At 40.3% G+C, this 23282-nt stretch overlaps 1 protein-coding gene across 6 annotated transcripts in view; it reads left to right on the forward strand.

Moving 5' to 3' along the window:
• The first annotated feature begins 1785 nt into the window (after nt 1-1785).
• The window catches only part of Pop2 (CCR4-NOT transcription complex subunit Pop2), a 28682-nt gene continuing 7185 nt past the window's right edge, over nt 1786-23282 (forward strand). Inside the window, exons 1-7 of one of the 6 annotated variants that reach the window (XM_069332454.1) lie at nt 1786-1927; nt 4482-4613; nt 6133-6392; nt 8963-9156; nt 12657-12818; nt 15580-15694; nt 19203-19343. In XM_069332454.1, the coding sequence (XP_069188555.1) occupies nt 6153-6392; nt 8963-9156; nt 12657-12818; nt 15580-15694; nt 19203-19343 (852 nt within the window). In that variant the 5' untranslated portion in view covers nt 1786-1927; nt 4482-4613; nt 6133-6152. Of the gene's footprint in view, nt 2228-4481; nt 4714-6132; nt 6393-8962; nt 9157-12656; nt 12819-15579; nt 15695-19202; nt 19459-23282 lie in introns of those variants that run through there. The other 5 variants (XM_045749142.2, XM_045749140.2, XR_011229805.1 and 2 more) reach the window with 5 other exon arrangements.

Raw genomic sequence — 23282 nt, forward strand, 5'->3', positions numbered from 1 at the left:
CGGGCTATTCATGCCCGTGTCACCTTTTGGGTGGCTTAATCTTCATCAATCAATGAATCAATCGAATAGCTAACAGTACAATTTCCACAGTACAGAATGTAGCACTCTGCGTATGCAGTTCTAATCAACCCCAAGATGCTACAGCTTCGACACAGAACAGACAGCAGACTAGGACCTCATCGAGCTACAACGCTCTCGCCACATAGAGCTCTGCGACTCCGGCCTCACTCAGCTCTGTGTAACGTACGATTATGTTACGTTGTTAGGTTGATTAGATACACAGTGTTTAGTGAGTTTCATATTTATTTAGTAGTCCTGGATACAGCAGTGTCGTAGACGTTGAGACGAAGCCTGGAGCAGAGCAGAGAGCTGAGTGTGGCCGAAGTCGCGGAGCTCTATGTGGGAGAGCGTTGTAGCTGGATGAGGTCGTAGTCTGCTGTCTGCTCTGTGTCGAAGCTGTAGCGTCTTGGGTCGATTAGAACTGCCCACGCCGAGTACTACATTCTTGACTGGAGATTGTACGTACTGGTTCAGATTCAGATTCAGATGTTTATTCAGGTAAGGTATATACATACAAGTGATGTTACATTAATGGATTGATATATAGATAGAGCTAGTACATACAATGCCTAAAGCCACTATTACGCAATGCGTTTCGGGCAAGAAAAACAGGTTGGCTATTCTCAGATTGCTGGCTTATATACGGTTACTACACCTCACAGTAAGATAGGAGGGTGGAAAAACAGTTACCTGTAAAAAGAGATAGGATTACAGCTTGTGTAATTAGTTATGCCATTAAGATGATGAGATAATGGAGCGAGTATAGGTTTACTCGCTACATCTGTAACGTACGATTATGTTACGTTGTTGAGTAGATTAGATACACGGTGTTTAGTGGGTTTTCATATTTATTTAGCAGTCTTGGATACAGCAGTGTCGTAGACGTTGAGACGGAGTTTGAAGCAGAGCAGAGAGCTGAGTGAGGCCGGAGTCGCGGAGCTCTATGTGGGAGAGCGTTGTAGCTGGATGCGGTCCTAGTCTGCTGTCTGTTCTGTGTCGAAGCTGTAGCATCTTGGGGTCGATTAAAACTGCATACGCCGAGTGCTACATTTTTGACTGTGGAAATTGTACTGTTGGCTATTCGTTTTTGTTTGTTGTTTTAGATATAGCTACTCAGAACGAAGTGTCCATGTAGCACGGGCTATGGTGAGCCCGTAACAGTCAGCTATTCACTTTATGCTTGCTCATATTCGGTAACTACACCTCAGCTTCCTCCACTAGGATAGGAGGATGGAAGAACTGTTACCTGTAATTAGGGAAGAGATTATAGCTTCTGCAATTAGTGCTAATTAGTTTCGCCATTAAGCTAATGAGAAGTTGGAGTGAGTTGTATATTGTTTGTACTCGCTACAGCTCTCTGCTCTGCTCCAAGCTCCGTCCCAACGTCTACAACACTTGCTGTATCCAAGACTACTAAATAAACATGAAAACCCACTAAACACCGTGTATCTAATCTACTCAACAACGTAAGACAATCGTACGTTACAGGCTCCTCACTCAAACTATAAACCATCACCCATTGTGAGGACAACTGCACCCGTGGGGCGGTGTATAGAAAAACAATGAGGCGGACATTTCCATTATTCTTTTGTAATTCATAAGTTTGCGCTTCAAATATGATAACAATTAATTGTCTAAAATCATAATTGGCTTCATAGTTTGGAGAAGTGTGGAACATATCACATTTAGGGTTTTCGTATTGTGAACTTTATTTCCCATTTTCTCATGCGGTGAATGACGTCACTGTCAGCTGTGCTTGTGGACACAGACCCACTCGAATTTGTTTGAATGTTTACTACTCTCCGCTTATAAACTAGATTTTTTTTTACATAGCATAGTCCGCAGGCATCTTGAAATTCTCCCCAAAGTAAGTGATGCGTCAAAAGAAGCTATGGAGTCCACATATATGTGAAAAGTACAGTATCGTGTTCTCGTTTTGTTGGACCGTGAATGGAGATGCTGATAAGGCGGCTGTCGAATGTTGTTCTTTGCAGTTATACGTGATGTTAACAAGCGGCCTGCTCTTCTCTACCACCTGGAAGAATACTTTTGTGCTGTTATTTTTAAGAGGAGGCTGTTGTGACTATACTGACTTGTGAGATAGCTGAAGATTTGTAGGTGAAATCTGAGGTTACCCAGCTTGGCAATGTTTACATATTTGTGTAAGGTAAGATGCTCACCTATGTAGGGGGGCTTGTGTTCACCTGTGTAGAGGGCTTGTGTTCACCTGTGTAGGGGGCTTGTGTTCACCTGTGTAGGGGGCTTGTGTTCACCTGTGTAGGGGGCTTGTGTTCACCTGTGTAGGGGGCTTGTGTTCACCTGTGTAGGGGGCTTGTGTTCACCTGTGTAGGGGACTTGTGTTCACCTGTGTAGGGGACTTGTGTTCACTTGTGTAGAGTGCATGTGTTCATCTGTGAAGGGGTTTTGTTCACATGTGTAGAGGTTTTATGTTCACCTGTGTAGGGGGGGGGGTTATGTTGATCTGTGTAGGGAGCTTGTGTTGACCTGAATAGGGGTTTATGTTCATCTATGTGGGGGATTCATCTTAGATATGTCAATTTGTACCCAAGCTGGGTCACCAATGAATTTAAACCTATCTAACCATACCCAACCCATTCTAAGCTAACACAATCTATCCTAACAGTATACAAGCTTTTTATAATTTGAGAAGCTTTATTTAACTTGTACTGTTTCTATTGTTACATAAATTATGGTGTACAATTTGACTACTTATTTGTGTTCACTTGTGTAGGGGGGTTGTGTTAACCATTGAATTGGATTTTATGTTGACTTGTGAAGAGTGCTTGTGTTCACCTCTGAAGGGATCATTCCATGCCAGATCACCACAAAAAAGTGGACTATTCTACCTAACCATTTCAGATTTTATGAAATTTGGTAGGATGTTGAAGGACTTAAAGTAACTTATATATATTCAAAATTTTTGTGTTCAGTTGTGCACGATATATAGCAGGATTTCCAATGTGAAAACAGAATGTAAAGGAGCCTTTAAAAAATATCATCACCCAAGATTTTCCGACGAAATGGAAAACGTCATGCTCACCTTTGTACTATGGGTCCATTAAAAAGAAATGGGAAACTTGGAAACATGTCAGATATAAAAGAGAAATTGATATAGTGATGACCAGATTTAAGGCTGAGACACACCAAACTGGCAGCACACAGCTCTGAGTACAGAACAGACATTAACAACTCTGCATCCACTGTCAGGTGCCCGAAACAATCGAACACTGTCTCCTTCACTGCTTCTGACATTATAGTGCCAGAGTAAATCTCAAGTACTTATTTCACTTAAAATATCCTTTACCATCGAGCATATATTAGGAGGCGGTGACCACTTGTTACAAGAAAAATACCAAATACAAAGCACTGGCTAAATATCTCCAGTCGACCAACAAATTGGGTCACATCTGACCCGCGCCACATTTATACCTGGCGCCACCAACAGCTAAACACAGAAAACAACTGCCTCGTCGCAACACCATGGATCAGCTGACGCCATAAACACAACATACCGCCCTACGGTGCGGCAATTCTCCCTCTAACATACACCTCTGTTTTAGTCGCCGCTCCTCTGTCTACAGCACAACGCAACAAGCACTTTTGAAACTCTTATCATCTTCAACATAAATGCCTCTACCAACATCTGTACTGGTGCAGTCATTGGGAGGACAATCCCTTCATGCAAACTGCAGCTACTATCAAGAAGAAGCATACAAAATAAACAAAATTCTGCTTACAAGCTCCAAAAAAAAAAAAATCATAACTTAGCTTCTGAGATAGAACCTTCATATTGTGCATGTTTCGAAGCTAAGGAAGCATAATTTTCATTAACAATAGTTCCACATTAAATATTGAATTTATAAGTTTTAAGATTACATGATGTGACCTTATCTTGAGGTTACCTTGAGGTGATTTCGAGGCTTAGCGACCCCGCAGTCCGGTTGTCGATCAGGCCTCCTCGTTGATGGACTGGTCAATCAGGCTGTTGGACACAGCTGCTTGCAGCCTGACGTACGAGTCACTACCTGGTTGATCAGGTGTAATTTGGAGGTGTTTGTGAAGTTCTCTCTTGAACACTGAGGGGTCGGCCAGTTATACTCCTTATGTGTAATGGAAGCGTGTTGAATAGTCTCGGAACTCTGATGTTGATAGAGTTCTCTCTCAGTACCTGTTGCACCTCGAATTTTCAATGGGGGTATTCTGCATATCCCTGCCATGCCTTCTGGTCTCATGTGATGTTATTTCTGTGTGCTGGTTTGGGACCAGCCCTTCTACTATTTTCCATGTGTAACTTATTATGTATCTTTCCCGCCTGTGCTTTAACATTGAATCTTAAATATATAAAACCACATACCTTAAACCATTAACCTTGAATATATAAAAAGATGTTTTTGTGCCAGGGGGCCTGATGGCTGAGTGGACAGCGCTCCGGGTTCGTAGTCCTGAGGGTCCGGGTTCGATCTCCGGCGGAGGCGGAAACAAATGGGCAGTTTCCTTCCCCCTGATGCGCCTATTCACCTAGCAGTAAATAGGTACCTGGGAGTTAGACAGCTGCTACAGGGCTGCATCCTGGGAATGTGTGTGTTGGGGAAAATTAGGATTAAGGACTTGCCCAAAACATTATGCGTGCTTGTAAGAAATCTTGTACTGTATACTGTATATAAGTAAAATAAAATAAAAATATTTAATTTATTTTTCAAATGTTATTCATTAAATGCATAAATACAGTCCTTCTTTAGTATAAGTTTCATTTTTGGGATAGCTTTGGGAACAGGAGTAAAAAAAATAATGAAGTAGCATACCTCACATTTAGTGAAATACTTTAGTAATGTACTTGTTTATGGAAATTACTGGACTCGAAAAATAAAATATAATGTCATACAACTTTGAGGAAAGCTTTCAACCTTAACATGTTAGTGCTTTCTCCTGTGCAGCATTTCTTCTGAGTTTTGAGTGTCTGTGGCAGTTATTGTGCAAGTTTGCCAGTTGCAGTATGTGGATCAACCTTAGTGAGAACTTGTTCAATTGGAATATTCAATATGTCTGGCTGGTGAAAATACACAAAAAAAATTCAAATTCAAAATACAAATGTTTATTCAGGTAAAGTACATACATCAAAGGGGTGATACAAATATTGATGAATTTATAGATAGAGCTAGTACATACAATGCCTAAAGCCACTATTGCGCAAAGCGTTTCGGGCCGGAGATATGCCCGACAAACACATATGATGGGGATATGCCATTGGGATGTAGGAGATTGATCAAAACTTCATTACATTCGATGCTGGTTTTATAGTAAGTCCCTCAGTGGCTCTATGTTCTCTTCTTTCCCCTTTCAGCGGCTTCAATTTGCTTTTGGGTGGTGCATATCTGATTCAGTAATGCCAAAAGATGCTGAGCTCATGGAGTTGCCAGCTGGTGGTGGAGGTGCTTATTCAACTCATCCTCCTAATAGAATATTGCATTTTGCCATATACTCTACCTAAGGCCAAAAATTGTCGTACAGAAAAATGCTAGCGGCTCGTGAAATTGACATACTATCCCGTTTTCTGTTTTAGTTCCTCTGGTAGGCCCTGCATTTGCAATACTTAATGAATGCAGGTCCTTTATTTGACCTGACTTTCATGTCCTTGTGGGGGCACTGGTAACATAGTCACATTCAATGATACAATAATGCAGTTCATATTTTGTTTCTTCTTTTAAAGAAAACTCATACTGATTACCAGCTTTCCATTTATTAGTTTTTTATTTTGCTTTACTATGTTTTCTAATATATTTGATATTGTATTTTTGTATCATTGAGCTTTGTGTCTTGTTACAAGTATAAGTGGTAAATGCCTTGCTTGTGTAGTAATAATGAACAGCAGGAACACTGTACTAAGGAAAGATGGTCATTACAACTTCTGTATTAATGAGGTTATAACCCAAGGTTTTATATGGTAAATACTGTATGGTTTGCATATTTTGTCAATTTGTCAGTTAGTATTTTTATTGGTTCTAATGTACAGTACAGTATCTCTAATACTTCTCATATTTGTATTTTTTATAGAGTACTGCACTTGTTTTTGAATGGTTCAAAGTGTGATGCCGAGTATAACTGGGCCGTTCGTGTTGGGCGGTGGAAGTGGTGGAGCAGGAGACAGAGAAAATAGTGACGGTGGAGGTAATCGTGGAGGAGGGAGGAGCAGTGGAGTGTCCCGGCCAATGTCCAACGAGGAATGTGGTATCCGAGAAGTATGGGCACACAATATGGAAGAGGAATTTCATCACATCCGTCGCATTGTGCACCAGTATCCTTATGTTGCCATGGTATGTAAAAACTTTCGTTATATAAGATTTAAATATATAATTTGATTATTCAAGAAAAATAGGTTTCTTAACAGATATTAAGGTAATTATAGTAAATATACAGTATTACCAGATATTTGTTGATTTTACCTAGTCAGGGTTGCAACTTTGTGCAATGTTGCATGCAAATGCCTCCACTTAATAAGGTAAGATGTGAGCAAGGCATCTAAGATCCAGGGTGCACTTTACTAGGTGAGGGGTGGGAAGATCCTTATTGGTTAGCTTTACCTAAAACTCAAATCACATTGGTCATAGAGTCCCCAAAAGTTATAGAATGCTATACAGTACAGTATAAGGGTCTTTCCTAGGGTCCATCTACATGAAATTTATTTGAGCAGGGACTAAGTAGTATAATAGTATGGCGCTTAAAGCAGGTCACATGTTCAGTAATTCAAGTAGATTATCATGGCAATGTTTAGTAAAGGATCAGTCTAAACAACAAGTGTACAAAAATATGTTTATTCAGAGAACTTAATACATGGGGGAGCAATTTAGTCTTCTGATTGGTGGTATGCAATGCTAATATTGTGTTAGAAACATGCTGTCTCACATACTAATCATGCGGCCACACATGTCAACAGTCCTATCTTAACAGTTCATTAACATCAATCTCAAGACGACTTAACCTAACTGGTTTTCCTGGCTGGTTGCAAGGGAAATAATGCAAGTTCTGTAGGATATTCGGGAACACTAATGCCATATACAAAGTTAACAGAATAATCACATACATATAAGTTGATATGTGTGGTGTGTTTTTCAATGTACACAATCACCCTTCACTGATGATCGACGAGGTGTTGAGGGGAAGCACATGTGAGCACAAGCTCCGCGAAAAACTAACTATATATATATATATATATATATATATATATATATATATATATATATATATATATATATATATATATATATATATATATATATATATATATATATATATATATATATATATATATATATATATATATATATATATATATATATATATATATATATATATATATATATATATATATATATATATATATATATATATATATATATATATATATATATATATATATATATATATATATATATATATATATATATATATATATATATATATATATATATATATATATATATATATATATATATATATATATATATATATATATATATATATATATATATATATATATATATATATATATATATATATATATATATATATATATATATATATATATATATATATATATATATATATATATATATATATATATATATATATATATATATATATATATATATATATATATATATATATATATATATATATATATATATATATATATATATATATATATATATATATATATATATATATATATATATATATATATATATATATATATATATATATATATATATATATATATATATATATATATATATATATATTTAGTTAGTTAGTTAGTTAGTTAGTTAGTTTTTCGCGGAGCTTGTGCTCATGTTATGTCGTACCTAATAGCCAGAACGCACTTCTCAGCCAACTATGCAAGGCCCAATTTGCCTAATAAGCCAAGTTTTCGTGAATTAATTGTTTTTCGACTACCTAACCTACCTAACCTAACCTAACCTAACTTTTTCGGCCACCTAACCTAACCTAACCAATAAAGATAGGTTAGGTTAGGTTAGGCAGGGTTGGTTAGGTTCGGTCATATATCTACGTTAATTTTAATTCCAATAAAATAAAATTTACCTCATACATAATGAAATGGGTAGCTTTATCATTTCACAAGGAAAAAATTAGAGAAAATAAATTAATTCAGGAAAACTTGGCTTATTAGGCAAATCGGGCCTTGCATAGTAGGCTGAGAAGTGCGTTCTGGCTACTAGGTACGACATATATATATATATATATATATATATATGTCGTACCTAGTAGCCAGAACGCACTTCTCTGCCTACTATGCAAGGCCCGATTTGCCTAATAAGCCAAGTTTTCATGAATTAATATATTTTCTCTGTTTTTTTTCTTATGAAATGATAAAGCTACCAATTTCATTATGTATGAGGTCAATTTTTTTTATTGGAGTTAAAATTAACGTAGATATATGACCGAACCTAACCAACCCTACCTAACCTAACCTAACCAATCTTTATAGGTTAGGTTAGGTTAGGTAGCCGAAAAAGTTAGGTTAGGTAGGTTAGGTAGTCGAAAAAACATTAATTCATGAAAACTTGGCTTATTAGGCAAATCAGGCCTTGCATAGTAGGCTGAGAAGTGCGTTCTGGCTACTAGGTACGACATATATATATATATATATGTCGTACCTAGTACGACATATATATATGTCGTACCTAGTACAACATATATATATATATATATATATATATATATATATATATATATATATATATATATATATATATATTATAATATATATATATATAATATATATATATATATATATATATTATTATTTTTAAGGAAAATAATGGGCATTAAATTCTAATAACAAGAACATTTTAATCCATTACAGGACACAGAATTTCCTGGCGTGGTTGCACGGCCAATTGGTGAATTCCGAAGTAATGCAGATTACCAGTACCAGCTTCTACGATGCAATGTGGACCTGCTCAAAATTATCCAGTTGGGTCTAACTTTCCTAGATGAACAGGGCAAAACACCACCTGGATTTAGCACTTGGCAATTTAATTTCAAGTTTAATCTTACGTAAGTACAGTAATTGGAATCGTACATTAGTAAATCTTTATATAATTGAAATAATGTTAAAATTACTGTGTTGTATTTTGTATTTGTTTATATACTATTAGTTTTAACTTCCTGATGTGGAAGAAAAAAAGTATGTCATTTGAAAAATATATATTTAATAAAGAGGAGTTTGTTGGGTAGACAATCCACATCATGGAAAAAAGAAAGCATTGGATTATATACGAGAGAGGTTTTGTGGAGGCAGAGGATGTACAAGAGGCTAGAGCATGTTTATATAGGGCTGTCTGCAGGTTTCACTGTACTCGCCTAATTGTGCTTGCGGGGGTTGAGCTTTGTCTCTTTGGTCCCGCCTCTCAGCTGTCAATCAACTGGTGTACAGATTCCTGAGCCTACTGGGCTCTATCATACCTACATTTGAAACTGTATGGAGTCAGCCTCCACCACATCACTTCCTAGTGCATTCCATTTATTAACTACTCTGACACTAACAAAATTCTTTCTAACGTCTCTGTGGCTCATCGGAACCACAATCCACTGTTGTGGAACAAGGATGCTCTCTTTTTTTTCTCTCTCCTCCTCGGTTTGTGATGGCCCCTTCAGTTCAGGACTGTTTTTCTACGGTTCTTTTCTTGTTGGCATTGGCCTCTGAGGGTCGGGTCGGAGAGCTTCATGATCTTCGGCACGGGTTTCTGCTCTTTCGGTCCTGGTAGTCATTTCTTCGTTTACAGCCGTCTCCTTCTTTTCTGGTGATGAATAAGTCTGCTGCTATATGAAGGGGTCTTTGGGTTGTTGATGCTTGGTTGGTTCGGCTGGGGTGCATCATATTTTGTGTCCGTTTGTGGCTCTTCTCCGTTATTTGCGCGCCACGGCCTCTATGGCAGAGGACGCACTTTGGGTTGACCCGGTTTTCCTTCTTCCCTATTCCAGGACGCGGGTCTCCCAGGTTATCTACAGGATTATTCGGTCCAGCCAGCCTGTGGTCTATTGCCATGCCTACGCCGTTCATAAGTTCGCAGCTTTGGTTGCTGTTTTGGTAATATGTCCTGGCTTATCTTTCGGGCACAGGACTTTTGGAGGTTGAACAGGGCAGTACGGCAGTATGAAGTGCTTGTGTTCGAGGTGGATGTTACTTCTGCCCCATTCTGCAACCTGTCTCGTGCATTGTTTCACCTCTGGGCTGCTCATGCGCCACCTGAGCCATCCTGGTCATTGGACCAAGTGCTCTCTTTTCTCTCTTCTCCTCTCCTCTGTTAGTTGTGGCCCCTTCGGTTCAAGATAGTTTTGTGAAAGCTCTTTTCCTGTTGGCATTTGCTTCGGGGGGTCGGGTTGGAAAGCTTCATGCTCTCCTCCGGCACAGAGGTTTCTGCTCCTTTGGTCCTGGTGGTAGGTTTGTTCGTTTGCAGCCGTCTCCTCCTTTTCTAGCAAAGAATGAGACTGCTACTTTCTGGAGGGGGTCCTAGGGTTTTTTATGCTTGGTTGGTTATTCTGAGGGTGTATCATGAGTTGTGTCCGGTTACGGCTCTTCGCCGTTACCTGCGCGCCACGGTCTCAGTGGACCGGGATGCGCTTTGGGTGTTCTTGGTTCCCCTCCTTCCCTGTTCCAGGGTTTGGGTCTGCCAGGTCGTCCACAGGGTAATTTGGTCCAGCCAGCTTGCAGTTTATCCCCGTGCCCATGACGTTCGTAAATTTGCTGCTTTGGCTGAGGTCTTTGGTAACGTATCTTGGGCTGATATGTGGGCATGGCATTTTTGGAGTTCAAACAGGGTCCTGGCCGCTCGCTACCTTGTCAATGTTCCTGGCGGGCATGTGTCACATTGGGTCAGCGGTTGCAGCCAGTTGTCTCGACTTCGAGTTGAGGAGTGAGTGGCGATTGCCTCCCGGGAAAGTCCCTCATTTTATCTTTTGGTAAGTAGCTCCGGGGAGCCGAAGGGGCTCCCCCCAGAAAACCAGCGTTGAATGTAATGAAACGCCATTTTTCTGAGTGACCCGGATGCTCCCCGGCAACCCTCCATCCCTCCTGTTGGCGGTTTTTCGTGTGTTTTGACATCCAGCCTCAGAACTAGGGGTTTGGATAGCTGGGGCTTCCCCTTCATCCTCCTGGGAAGGGGGGGAAGCTACACAAACGGTGGCACGTTGACGGTTGTGACGTCAGGCTTGTTTGCTCGTTTTTATTTGGGGGAGTTCTCTCCAACAGTTCTGCTTTCAGTAGCAATATTTTAACCAGATAGGATTTGTTTTGGGGCACCTACCTTTCTGAACTGGTCGATAGCAGACATAGAATGCTTTCAACCACATGGGGGGGGGGGGGGTTATAGGCTATTGATCTTCGTGCTTCTCTGAGGGGGCCAGGTTCCGACTCGTGGTCCCCGGTAGGCCTAAGAACTCCATTCGCTTTGACTGATGCTAGGATCTAATACATTCATATCAGCCCGGATAGCTCTGGGGGCTTCCGGGTCTCACACAGGAAATGGAGTTTCATTACATTCACTGCTGGTTTTTTTGTTAAATTTTAAATTTAAATAGATTTCTTTTTTCCACTTTGTCTGTTTTCTCCTGAGGATCTTGTAAGGAGTGGTCGTATCCCATTTCTTCTCCCCTCTTAAGGTTATAAGGGCGAGTTCCCTTTGTCCTTGTCCTCAAAGCCTCTCAAATATGGCACTGTACTAATTAGTTGCCATCCTCCCAACTTTCTCAAGTTTCTGTTTATACTTCACTGTGTGGGTTTCATGCTGGTGCTGCATATTCAACTTATGTTGAATAGGCAGTGTGTATGTACTTGAGAACATCCTTGTTTACATTCTAAAATGAATTTGTTTGCTAACTTTCCATATGCTGCTGATGTTATCCTGTTCTCATGAGCTTCTGCTTATAGTGTTGGGATCATGTCTTCCCTCAGGTCTTCATCTATTGTTGTTTCTTGCAATGGCCTTTCCTTTATGGTGTAGTTAAATAGAGGTCTCCTATCTCCCTTACCCATTTCCATTACTTTACACATTTGGATTGAATTCCAACAGCCATTTATCTGCCCACACCTGAAGTTTGTCAAGGTTTTCTTTCAACACCTGCAGTCCTCTTCGGTTCTTACTCACCTAATTAACTTTGCATCATTTGCAGACATCGGCGCGTATGATCACACTTTATGATCGCGAGGTCAGGTAAAAACATAAATTAAAAAGAGCAGTGGTCTTGGGACAGACCCGTGGAATGCCATATTTTTTTCTCCTTCAAACTGACAGTCTCTTTGGCCATGACCCTTTGTTTCCTATCAAGGACTCTCATACCCAGTCTTGTTGATGGTCTTCTTGTTGTTTCATTTATTCTTTTATGTGTGATTTCTGCCTGGTAATTAGAATATTTAAGATTATGCATTCTATAAAGAAAGGTGGATATGGATTGTTTATTTTCTCTGATGCTACTCAACCTCATATAAGATGGGTCTTGAATTGGATATTGTATTCTTTTGTTTTAAATATCTAATCCTTCTTTAACATGTTATTCAGGGAGGACATGTATGCGCAAGACAGTATAGACCTGCTGCAGAATTCTGGACTACAGTTCAAAAAGCACGAAGAGGACGGAATTGAGCCAGTTAACTTTGCGGAACTTTTAATGACGTCTGGAATTGTGTTGTTTGATAATATCAAGATGCTCTCCTTCCACAGGCAAGTAATGAGAAGTCAATTAAAATTGCCCAAACAATATATTTATTTGTCATTTGGGTTAGATTGTGTGTCATTTAAACCTTTCTTCACATTCAAAGCAACATTTTACTTCATCATAATCCTTCTAAGGGACCATATCACTTACCTTTACACTGCTATCTCCCTCATTTCTTTTCCTCTATCTGGGAAGAAACTGATAAGTAGCTCCTGAAGTTTATCTCGGATACAACTAAACCTTAGCCCAACATGACAGGCCTCTTGAGATCCAACCATTCCCTACCAGGAGTCAGGACCAGAATTTGGCTCACTTAACAAGGAAAACCTATCAGAAAGAATATGGGCAACTAAACAAACTACTGCTTGGAGTATGAAATTGTGAACCCCTAGGTAAACAAGGCATAGGATCACGACTGTCAGGTGAATACTCTGACTCGTAGGTGTCTGTCATCAAATGGCATCTTGGAGTCGTCAAAGGTCTTGGCCAGCCTGTTGTATTACTCTTCCACCTGGCATTGCCAGTCAAATGCCTGTAGCCTCTGCTGGGCCCTACATCGGCATCTCACTTTGAGCGAAGTGATGTTAGCTTTCCCTAGAATATCATGTTCCACCAGAGGCCATTGCTTTGTTTTTGTTTGTCACCCACTTGCCTGTATACTAATTTTCTAGTCCAGACTTATAAGTCAGTTTGAATGTCTTTGTATCCGCCAGAAATAAGTGCTCTCAATTAGTCATCTTAGTAATAAAATGAAGAAAAAGAAAATGTAATTGAATGTAATGAAATGCCTCTTTCTTGTAGAACCTTGGTGGCTCTCTGAAGCTATCGCATTGAAATGACTTCCCACTATGTCATGTTAATTGCACAATTCCTGTTTGGTCTAATGGAGGCCAGAGCCAAAACCTGAGCCTCTCACAGTGGCGCAAGGAGCATTGAATTATTATTGTCACTTTCACTGGGAAAGCATCCAGAAAGTCAGCGAAGCTTTATCCCCTGGCCTGCACACCTGTTATTCTTTGACAGTACCCCGATGTGCAAGAAAAATGTTAAAATGTGTTCCCCAATAATATATATAACAAAATAAAATTTGACTTACCTTGACTGTGAACGAGTAAAGAAATCTTGCGATGACATTACGATTCATGCTTGCTCTTGTAGTGAGCATCCCAGTGGCGTCGTGTGAACCATTCAATCGGCAAGAGTTTCTGCAGTATATTTTTTTACAATTTATTTTCAATGCACTTTACTAGTTTTTAATTTTTTCACTGTTTATATTCCTAGGGTGTCATTTTACGCTGTAATATAATAACACTTGCAGAATATCTGATTGACACCTGGTTGATGGGGTTCTGGGAGTTCTTCTACTCCCCAAGCCCGGCCCGAGGCCAGGCTCGACTTGTGAGAGTTTGGTCCACCAGGCTGTTGCTTGGAGCAACAGCCTATCGATGACCACAAATATGTGTGTGTGTGTAATATGCATTAAAATGTTTGTTACAGCACATTACAAAGTATTCTTGTCATATATCACTGTATACACTCCATATACTGAATACTGTACATGTTTATGCTCCATTATTGAAATACTTAGTTCTAGAGAGTGTGATACTCGGTGAAGCAGGTCACATGACACGGGGCAGCACTGCACTCTTTGCACCATGTTGTCACTAATTTTCGTACCTCTGGCCTCCTTTGTATGTTAGCCTCCTTTGTATATTGGCCTCTTGCACACTTTCCAGAAGATGGTATATATTCCATTTTGTGCAGCTGGAAGCTCTATGAATGCCATTCTGTCTGGAATATCATGGGGCAATGTTGGGGTCTGAATACCTCTGTTTATGACATAAATGTCTTTGTCGAACTTTTTTTAGTAATTGTGCGAGATAAGCAAGACCAAAAACAAACACAAAGTTGGTGAATGGCCTGATTTCACCACACATATATATTACTGTATAACTGTTTAGCATGGTTACATCAGCAAAGTGGAAAAACGTGTTTTTGGTCCAGTTGACAGTTTTACGTACGCACTCATCAGTGCCAACCATCATGTCACACTTATCAACCAAGCATACATTTATGTTGCAGTTCATGACACTGGTTTTCGTACTGGTTCTTTTGTTGACTGATGACTTGATGTTTAGAGAGCATAACCAAGCAAATAGAGTATAATTTGATGTATAATTATAATGTGATGTATAATTTTTCCAGCTGGAAAAATTATACATCACAGTTTGGGAATTTACCCTGCTGCAATGATTGTTTCCTTGTTTACCTTAGAGGTGCCTAATTTCTTTTAAAGTTGCTTGTTTAGTTGTCCCTATACTTTCGGATCAGCTTTTCCCAGTTTTGTTGTTGATCTCTGATCCCCTGCTCCCCTCGCTACATAGATTGAATACCCTTCAGCAACTCATTTAATGTGTTTTATAATCATGCACTCATCTTAGTGGCAGTGATGAAAATGGGTTTTGGGAACTATGTGTATATGCTAAGGCTGTATCCAAGATTTATGCTCGGGTATCAAAAGGTGGTACAGTACATTCATAATTACAACAAATAAACAAATAATTTTAATTGATAGAAACTTGGCAGAGGATACCTAATAAATGTCTCCATTAGTAAAGAAATTTATCATAAAAAATGGGAAATTGAAAAGTGGGTATGCGCCATAAATCTGCGTGCCCCTCCCCGCCCCCATTTCCATCACTGCTTAGTAGTGATGTGGTACATATCAGTATGTTAAGTGACTTGCTCTAATTGTTTCCTCCACAGTGGGTATGATTTTGGATACCTGTTGAAACTGCTAACAGATCAGAACCTACCGTCAGAAGAAAGTGATTTCTTTGATCTTCTCAGACTCTACTTCCCCTCTATATATGATGTAAAGGTAAGGAAGCATTTCACTTTAGTATTTTTTCTGGGGAAAACCCCTTGGGCACCCCAGAGCTATCCAGGCTGATATGGATATATTAGACTTTGGCATCAGCCAATGTGCGTGGAGTTCTAGGCCTACTTGGGACCATGAGCCAGAACCTGCCCCCCCCCCTCAGAGAGGCACATGGATCAATGGCCTATAGAAACCCCCGTGTGACTGGAAGCATTCTGTGTCTGCCATTGACTAGGTCAGGCACCCGGAAAGGTAAGCGCCCCAAAGCAAATCCCTATTCTGGTTAACGTTGCTACTGACAGCCGAACGAGTGGACAGAATTCCCCAAGTGAAAACGAGCAAACAAGCATGAGGTCACCGCACAGCTGTCTGCGCAACCCCCTTCTCCCTTCCCCGGGAGCAGGGAAGGGGAAGCCCCAGACCCCAGTTCTTTGGCTGATGTGATTGGCAACGGTTGTGTCTCTGGCTCCTGTTTTCCTGTCTCCAGCTATGTGCCTTGTGGTGTGTTCTTGGTGGTGCTTGAGCCATGAGTAATTTCACAAGTACTCGGGCTGCATGTGCCAAGGGTCAGCTTCCCTAGGTGCCTTGTTAGTACTTCCCTTGAGGCTTGGGGCCACCTTCCATAAGCCTCCGGGGAGCCGGTCGGCCGAGCGGACAGCACGCTGGACTTTTGATCTTGTGGTCCCGGGTTCGATCCCGGGCGCCGGCGAGAAACAATGGGCAGAGTTTCTTTCACCCTATGCCCCTGTTACCTAGCAGTAAAATAGGTACCTGGGTGTTAGTCAGCTGTCACGGGCTGCTTCCTGGGGGTGGACGCCTGGTCGAGGACCGGGCCACGGGGACACTAAAAGCCCCGAAATCATCTCAAGATAACCTCAAGATAACCACCTTCCACAAGCCACCTTGTGATCTACCTCCGCTGTGTCTTTTGTTGCTCGGTGATTGACCGCCCTTGGAGTAAGTTGGGGTGTTTGTGCTGCCCTGTTTGCCTCTGGGTAGGGGTGGTTTTCGTCACTGGTTGGGGTGCGGGGTGCTGTGCCGCTAGTTATCACTTTTCATAGCAGAAACCCTGTCCCGCCTGGGTACGTTGTCCTCTTGCGTGATTTTATTTTCCTTTTTGTTTTTCCTGCCTGGTGGGGGTCTGCCTTTGATTGGTCACACACTATTGTACTTTGATGGTCCTCTGCTAGGCCCATGCAAGTGTTCACATCCCGGGGGTTTAGTTTTTAGTTCAGTTTTTTAGCAGTTTGCTCGGTAGTTTTGGGCAGCTGGTTAGCAGTACCCTACCTGGGCTTCCTTTAGCGGAATACCACAACTAAGGGATGGGATGGAATAAAACCACCAGGGATGTGACCCCTGGGTCCCCTCTCTCTTCGTGTGAGTTTAAAGGTTGCTCTGCCCTCCTTGTCTCAGGGTGACATTCACTGCTTCTGCCTTCCTCATGCTGTTTGTTGGGTCGGTGACACCTGCGACCCAGAGTCCTGCAAGTTTTGTTGCTTGTTTGTGACTCAGTACACCCAATCCACTGATAGGGTGTACTGATTGGTTCAGGTGCAGGTAACTTGGATGTTGCATGCGAAGTTTAGTTTGCTGCAACGTGCTAGGATGGTTGCTGACCTGGACGCCTTGACGCCCCCTTTTGGTTATAGGGACCTGGACATGGGGATGTTGGTCGTTTCGACCTTGGTTCGGTCCGCGCCTTCTTGTCCTTCCCATGCTGTGGTTCGTTCTGGCCCCCCTCCCCTTTCCCCCTGCTTCCGGCTCTAAGGCATCTGAGGGTTTTCGAGTTTGGGCAGGGTTTAGTTAGGTTTCTAGACTTGGGCGGTCTCGGGGAATGCCCCCTAAATAAAAAAGTAACTAAATAAATAAATAAATATAAACAACTGGGCCTCTGCCCTTCACACTGAACTAAATGTAGCTCATTATTTGCATCTGTAACCCTTTCCACTACCGCAAACGCAGGGGTTACTCTCGCTTTTTTTAGGTCTCTGTGGCGCAGTGGTAAGATACTCGCCTGGCGTTTCGCAAGCGCCTTGCCTTGGGTTCGAATCCTGGCCGGGGAGGATTGACCGGGCGCCAATCCTTAACTGTAGCCTCTGTTCACCCAGCAGTGAATGGGTACCTGGTTGTTAAACGATTCGGCGGGGTCGTATTCCGGGGAAATTAGGGTTAAGGACCTGCCGTAAAGCCGCTACGCGTACTAGCGGCTTTACAAGAATGTAGAATATCTGGAAAGATTTGGAGTTCAAGTGACTTGTTGAAGAGCAATGCAATAGCAGGGGCTAAAGATCTGGAGGGTTTTTTGTAAATTAAAGTTGGCATCTCCTCAAGGGCACTAGACTTGGTTTTAAGGGAAAGGATTATCTCATTAACATCAGTGGAGTTTGCAGGCGTTAGGTACAGAGACTGTGGATAGTTACCTGTAAGATAGTTCTGAACATCAACACTGGAAGATGAAATATTATTTGCAAGGGATGACCCAATGGAAGAGAGGAACCTATTGAACTCAATAGCAGTATCAGAGGCTGTAAGCTGACCATCGTTATTGGACAGGAGTATTCGTTTGTTATTTAAAATAAAATCTTCTTTGATCCCAATATTTGTGAAATTGTGCTCCATGTTTTCTTAATGTTGCCCTTTGTTTGGGTAAATTTATCTTCGTAGTATTTAGTTTTGGCTCTTCTAATTATTTTAGATCGTAATGACGAGTAATTCTTTGAAAATTCTTTGAAGACGATTCCTAACCTATACTTCTTCTCAAGGTCATGTTTTTTATTAATGGATTTAAGTATTCCCTTTGTAAGCCAAGGATTGTTTAGCCTTTTAGTTGTAACTTGTTTCGTTAGCATAGGACAGTGGGTGTTATAAAGGCTGAGAGTTTTTTGAAGAAAAGATTGCACTGCTAGGTTGATGTTACCTAATTCGGACTCCCAGTTGACATTAGTAGCAGCAGCTATAAAATTGCCTATAGCAGTTTCATTGTGCAGCCTATATCCCTTGTCTCTACAGCAGCTGGCAGTCAAAACTAACTTTGCTTAATGAACTGTACAACTGTACAGTAATTTTAAGTGTTAATTTTAGTGTTGTGTTAGTATAGGTTACGTAAACTGTTAAGAATTCTTAACTTCAAGATGTGTGGCATCAATCAAGAAGATGAACACCAACAAGGTAAGTTGAGGTTCCTAGTTGAATATTTAATAATTATATGTGGCAAGGCAATTCAAATTATGTGTTTGTAGTATAAAAAGAGTTGGAAATGGTCACTTTTGGACTCGTAGGTGATGAAAAAGTACCATTATCCGAAAAATGTGATAATCCGGCTGGGGGTCCTTCCCATATAGTCCGGATAATCGAGTGGAGACAGTATTTGAAAGTTGGGAAAGAAATGTGTACCACCTGTACACTATACTGTACTGTATATCCCTTGATTTTTAATTAATGAATTTAATTATTATGCAACAATTTATGACTTGTTTGATGCACATATATAAGATCATTTTTTCTTCAGTACCTGATGAAATCCTGTAAAAACCTGAAAGGAGGACTACAGGAAGTTGCGGAACAGCTTGAACTTGAGCGTGTGGGTCCTCAGCATCAAGCTGGGTCAGACTCACTTCTTACAGGTGCAGCCTTCTTCAAAATGAAAGAGGTTTGTACTGTTGTCTAAGACTGTGATACTCCCTCATATCAAGACTCATTGTAGTAGATGCATCTCTTTCTGGCCAAGACTCATATTAGTTATACTCATCACTGGAGGATTAAAGGTGAGAAAGAACTGCTAGATTTATCATCTGTATAAACATGTTCATTGTTTATACATGTAAACATGTTCTGGACATTATTCAATTATTTTTCTTTATCATTAAACAGGCTTCTTTGCTGATAAATAATAAACAGGATATTTGCTTTTGCTTTCCTTACAACTGTGGCCACCTTTTCTATTACCTTCAAGTGTGTTTTGTTCCATTTGTCATGTTCCTTGTTTGACCTTCATGTAGCTAATGGAGGGCTGTAAATAACACCTTCCACTATCTTTATGGCCCTAGGTGTTATCATAACTAGTATTCTTGGTTGGAGCAGTTTCCCGCCAACTGAGAATACTCGGCTGGCGCAGTTAAGTGGTTAAGGAAATTGACTGGAAAGACTTGCTGTTAGGACATGAAGTAAATGAGATGTATGTCAGGTTTTGTGAAATATATGATAAAGGCACAACATTTTTTATTCTAAAGCAGAGATGCTTTGGAATAAAAATCTTGAGATACCCTCGAGATATTGACATAATGGCATTGCAGATCTGGAATCAAGATGATAAGGTGATAATTTTAAATGCCTACAGTCCACCAGCAAGCAACACATGGACAAAGGAAGAACTGGATGACAAACGAGAGGGCCTCATAATGGTCATGAGAGAGAATATGGAAAGAGCTGACAAAGATAAATCCCGATTGTTGGTACTGGAGAACTTCAACTTTAAGGCAATAGACTGGGAGGCCTACGAGGCAAGAACAGAGGACATTTGGACAGGCAGATTTGTAAACCTCATCTTGGAGACATTCATGTATCAACACGTCAAGCAGGCCACAAGAATAAGGGAAGGGGATGTTCCGTCAATACTGGATCTAATATTCACCAGGAAAGAAGAAGAGATATTTGACATCCAGTACCTTCCTCCCTTGGGAAAGAGTGATCACGTCCTCTTGGACATTAAATACGCTTTGCGATATAATCTAGTAGAGAATGGGGACATTGAAACAGTTGTTAAACTCAATTTCAAGAGAGGATGCTATGGGAAACTTAGAAATTTTTTCATGGGTATAATTGGACAGACTTGTTGCTAGGTAAGGAAGTAAATGAGATGTATGCCATATTTTGCAAAATAAACGATGAAGGCACACAAACATTCATACCAAAACAGAGATGCAGACCTAGGAAACAGGATTGGTTCAACAGAAATTGCGAGGGGCCAGAGATCAAAAGACACAGGCATGGAATCATTATAGGAAGAGGCCAAACCCCCAAACATACCAGCGATACTAAGATGTGAGAAACAACTACACGTCAGTAAGGAGAGAGGCAGAGAGGAACTTTGAGAACGGTATAGCAGACAAATGTAAATCAGATCCAGGCCTTTTCTATAAATTCATTAAAAACAAGCTGCAGGTAAAGGATAATATTCAGAGGTTGAAAATGGGGGACAGATACACAGAAAATGAAAAGGAAATATGTGAAACATTAAACGAAAAGTTCCAAAGTGTGTTTGTACAAAATGAGATCTTCAGGGAAACAGACAATAAGAATTCCAGAGAACAACATAGAGCACATAGACGTGTCTAGAGACGAAGTGAAACAAATGCTCTTGGAGCCAAGTAAGAACAAAGCAGTTGACCCAGATGGAGTTTCACCATGGGTTCTGAGAGAATGTGCACCTAAGCTCAGCATACCACTTCGGCTGATTTTTCAGATATCCCTGTATACAGGAGTTGTAGCAGATGTGTGGAAACAGACTAACATAGTTCCAATCTACAAAAGTGGCAGCAGGGAAGACCCCCTCAATTATAGACCTGTATCATTGACAAGTGTAATAGTCAAAATATTGAAAAAAATAATAAAAACTAAATGGATAGAACACCTGGAGAGAAATGATGTAACATCAGACAGACAGTATGGTTTTCGATCTGGAAGATCCTGTGTATCGAATTTACTCAGTTTCTATGATCGAGCCACAGAGATTTTACAGGAAAGAGATGGTTGGGTTGACTGCATCTATCTGGACCTAAAAAAGGCTTTCGACAGAGTTCCCCATAAGAGGTTGTTCTGGAAACTGGAACATATTGGAGGGGTGACAGGTAAGCTACTAACATGGATGAAAAATTTCCTAACAGAAAAATGAGGGCTGTAATCAGAGGCAAGGTATCGAATTGGAGGAATGTCATGAGTGGAGTACCACAGGGTTCAGTTCTTGCACTGGTAATGTTCATTGTCTACATAAACGATCTACCAGTGGGAATACAGAATTACATGAACATGTTTGCTGATGATGCTAAGATAATAGGGAAGATAAGAAACCTAGATGATTGTTATGCCCTTCAAGAAGACCTGGACAAAATAAGTATATGGAGCAATACTTGGCAAATGGAATTTAATGTGAATAAATGCCATGTTATGGAATGTGGAATTGGAGAACATAGACCCCCCACACAACCTATAAATTATGTGAGAAATCTTTAAAGAATTCTGACAAAGAAAGGGATCTAGGGGTGGTTCTAGATAGAAAACTGTCACCTGAGGACCACATTAAGAACATTGTGCGAGGAGCCTTTGCTACACTTTCTAACCTCAGAATTGCTTTTAATTACATGTATTGTCCTAGTTGCATTGTCCCTCTTACGGTCGTGCATGTCCTTCTTGAATGTCCTGACTTCCAGGACGAGCGTGTGTCTTGCTTTCCGACCGCCCCTCGCGGTCACCTGTCCCTCAATAGAATTCTTGGTGACTCGGATACTTTTGATATCGTTCGCCTTATGCGTTTTTGTTCTCGTATTGGCATCGTTCTTGTATTGATATTTAGCGCCCTCTGATTATTTTGCGCATTTGATGGTGCTACATAGCCTTCCCGGTTTGGTGCCTTCTTTTGATAATTACTTACTTACTTTTAATTACATGGATGGCAAAATACTAAAGAAATTGTTCACGACTTTTATTAGGCCAAAGCTGGAATATACAGCGGATGTATGGTGCCCATATTTTAAGAAGCACACCAACAAACTAGAAAAGGTGCAAAGACATGCCACTAAGTGGCTCCCAGAACTGAAGAACTAGAGCTACGAGGAGAGGTTAGAGGCATTAAATATGCAAATACTAGAAGATAGAAGAAAAAGAGGCAATATGATCACTACGTTCAAAATAGTAACAGGAATCGATAAAATTGATAGGGAAGAATTCCTGAGACCCGGAACTTCAAGAACAAGAGGTCATAGATTTAAACTAACGAAACAAAGCTGCCAGAGAAATATTCGAAAATTCACTTTTGTAAACAGAGTGGTAGACGGTTGGAACAAGTTAAGTGAGAAGGTGGTGGCCAAAACCGTCAGTAATTTCAAAGCATTATATGACAGAGTGCATTATATGACAGATTATATGACGGGACACCACGAGCGTAGCTCTTATCCTGTAACTACACTTAGGCAATTACACTCACTCACTCTATATAACTACATATAACTATATAACTATATATAACTATATATAACTATATATAACTATATATAACATATATATATATATATATATATATATATATATAATATGCGAACAAGCCTGAATGGTCCCCAGGACAATATGCAACTGAAAACTCACACCCCAGAAGTGACTCGAACCCATACTCCCAGGAGCAACGCAACTGGTATGTACAAGACGCCTTAATCCACTTGACCATCACGACCGGACATAACGAGGTGATAGCCGAGGCTATTTGAACCACCCCACCGCCGGCACTCGGATAGTAATCTTGGGCATAGCATTTTACCAAATCACCTCATTCTTTGGGGCACACGTGAGGAACACAAATGCGAACAAGCCTGAATGGTCC

The sequence above is a fragment of the Procambarus clarkii genome, chromosome 27 (assembly GCF_040958095.1).
Source record: "Procambarus clarkii isolate CNS0578487 chromosome 27, FALCON_Pclarkii_2.0, whole genome shotgun sequence".
Taxonomy (NCBI): domain Eukaryota; kingdom Metazoa; phylum Arthropoda; class Malacostraca; order Decapoda; family Cambaridae; genus Procambarus; species Procambarus clarkii.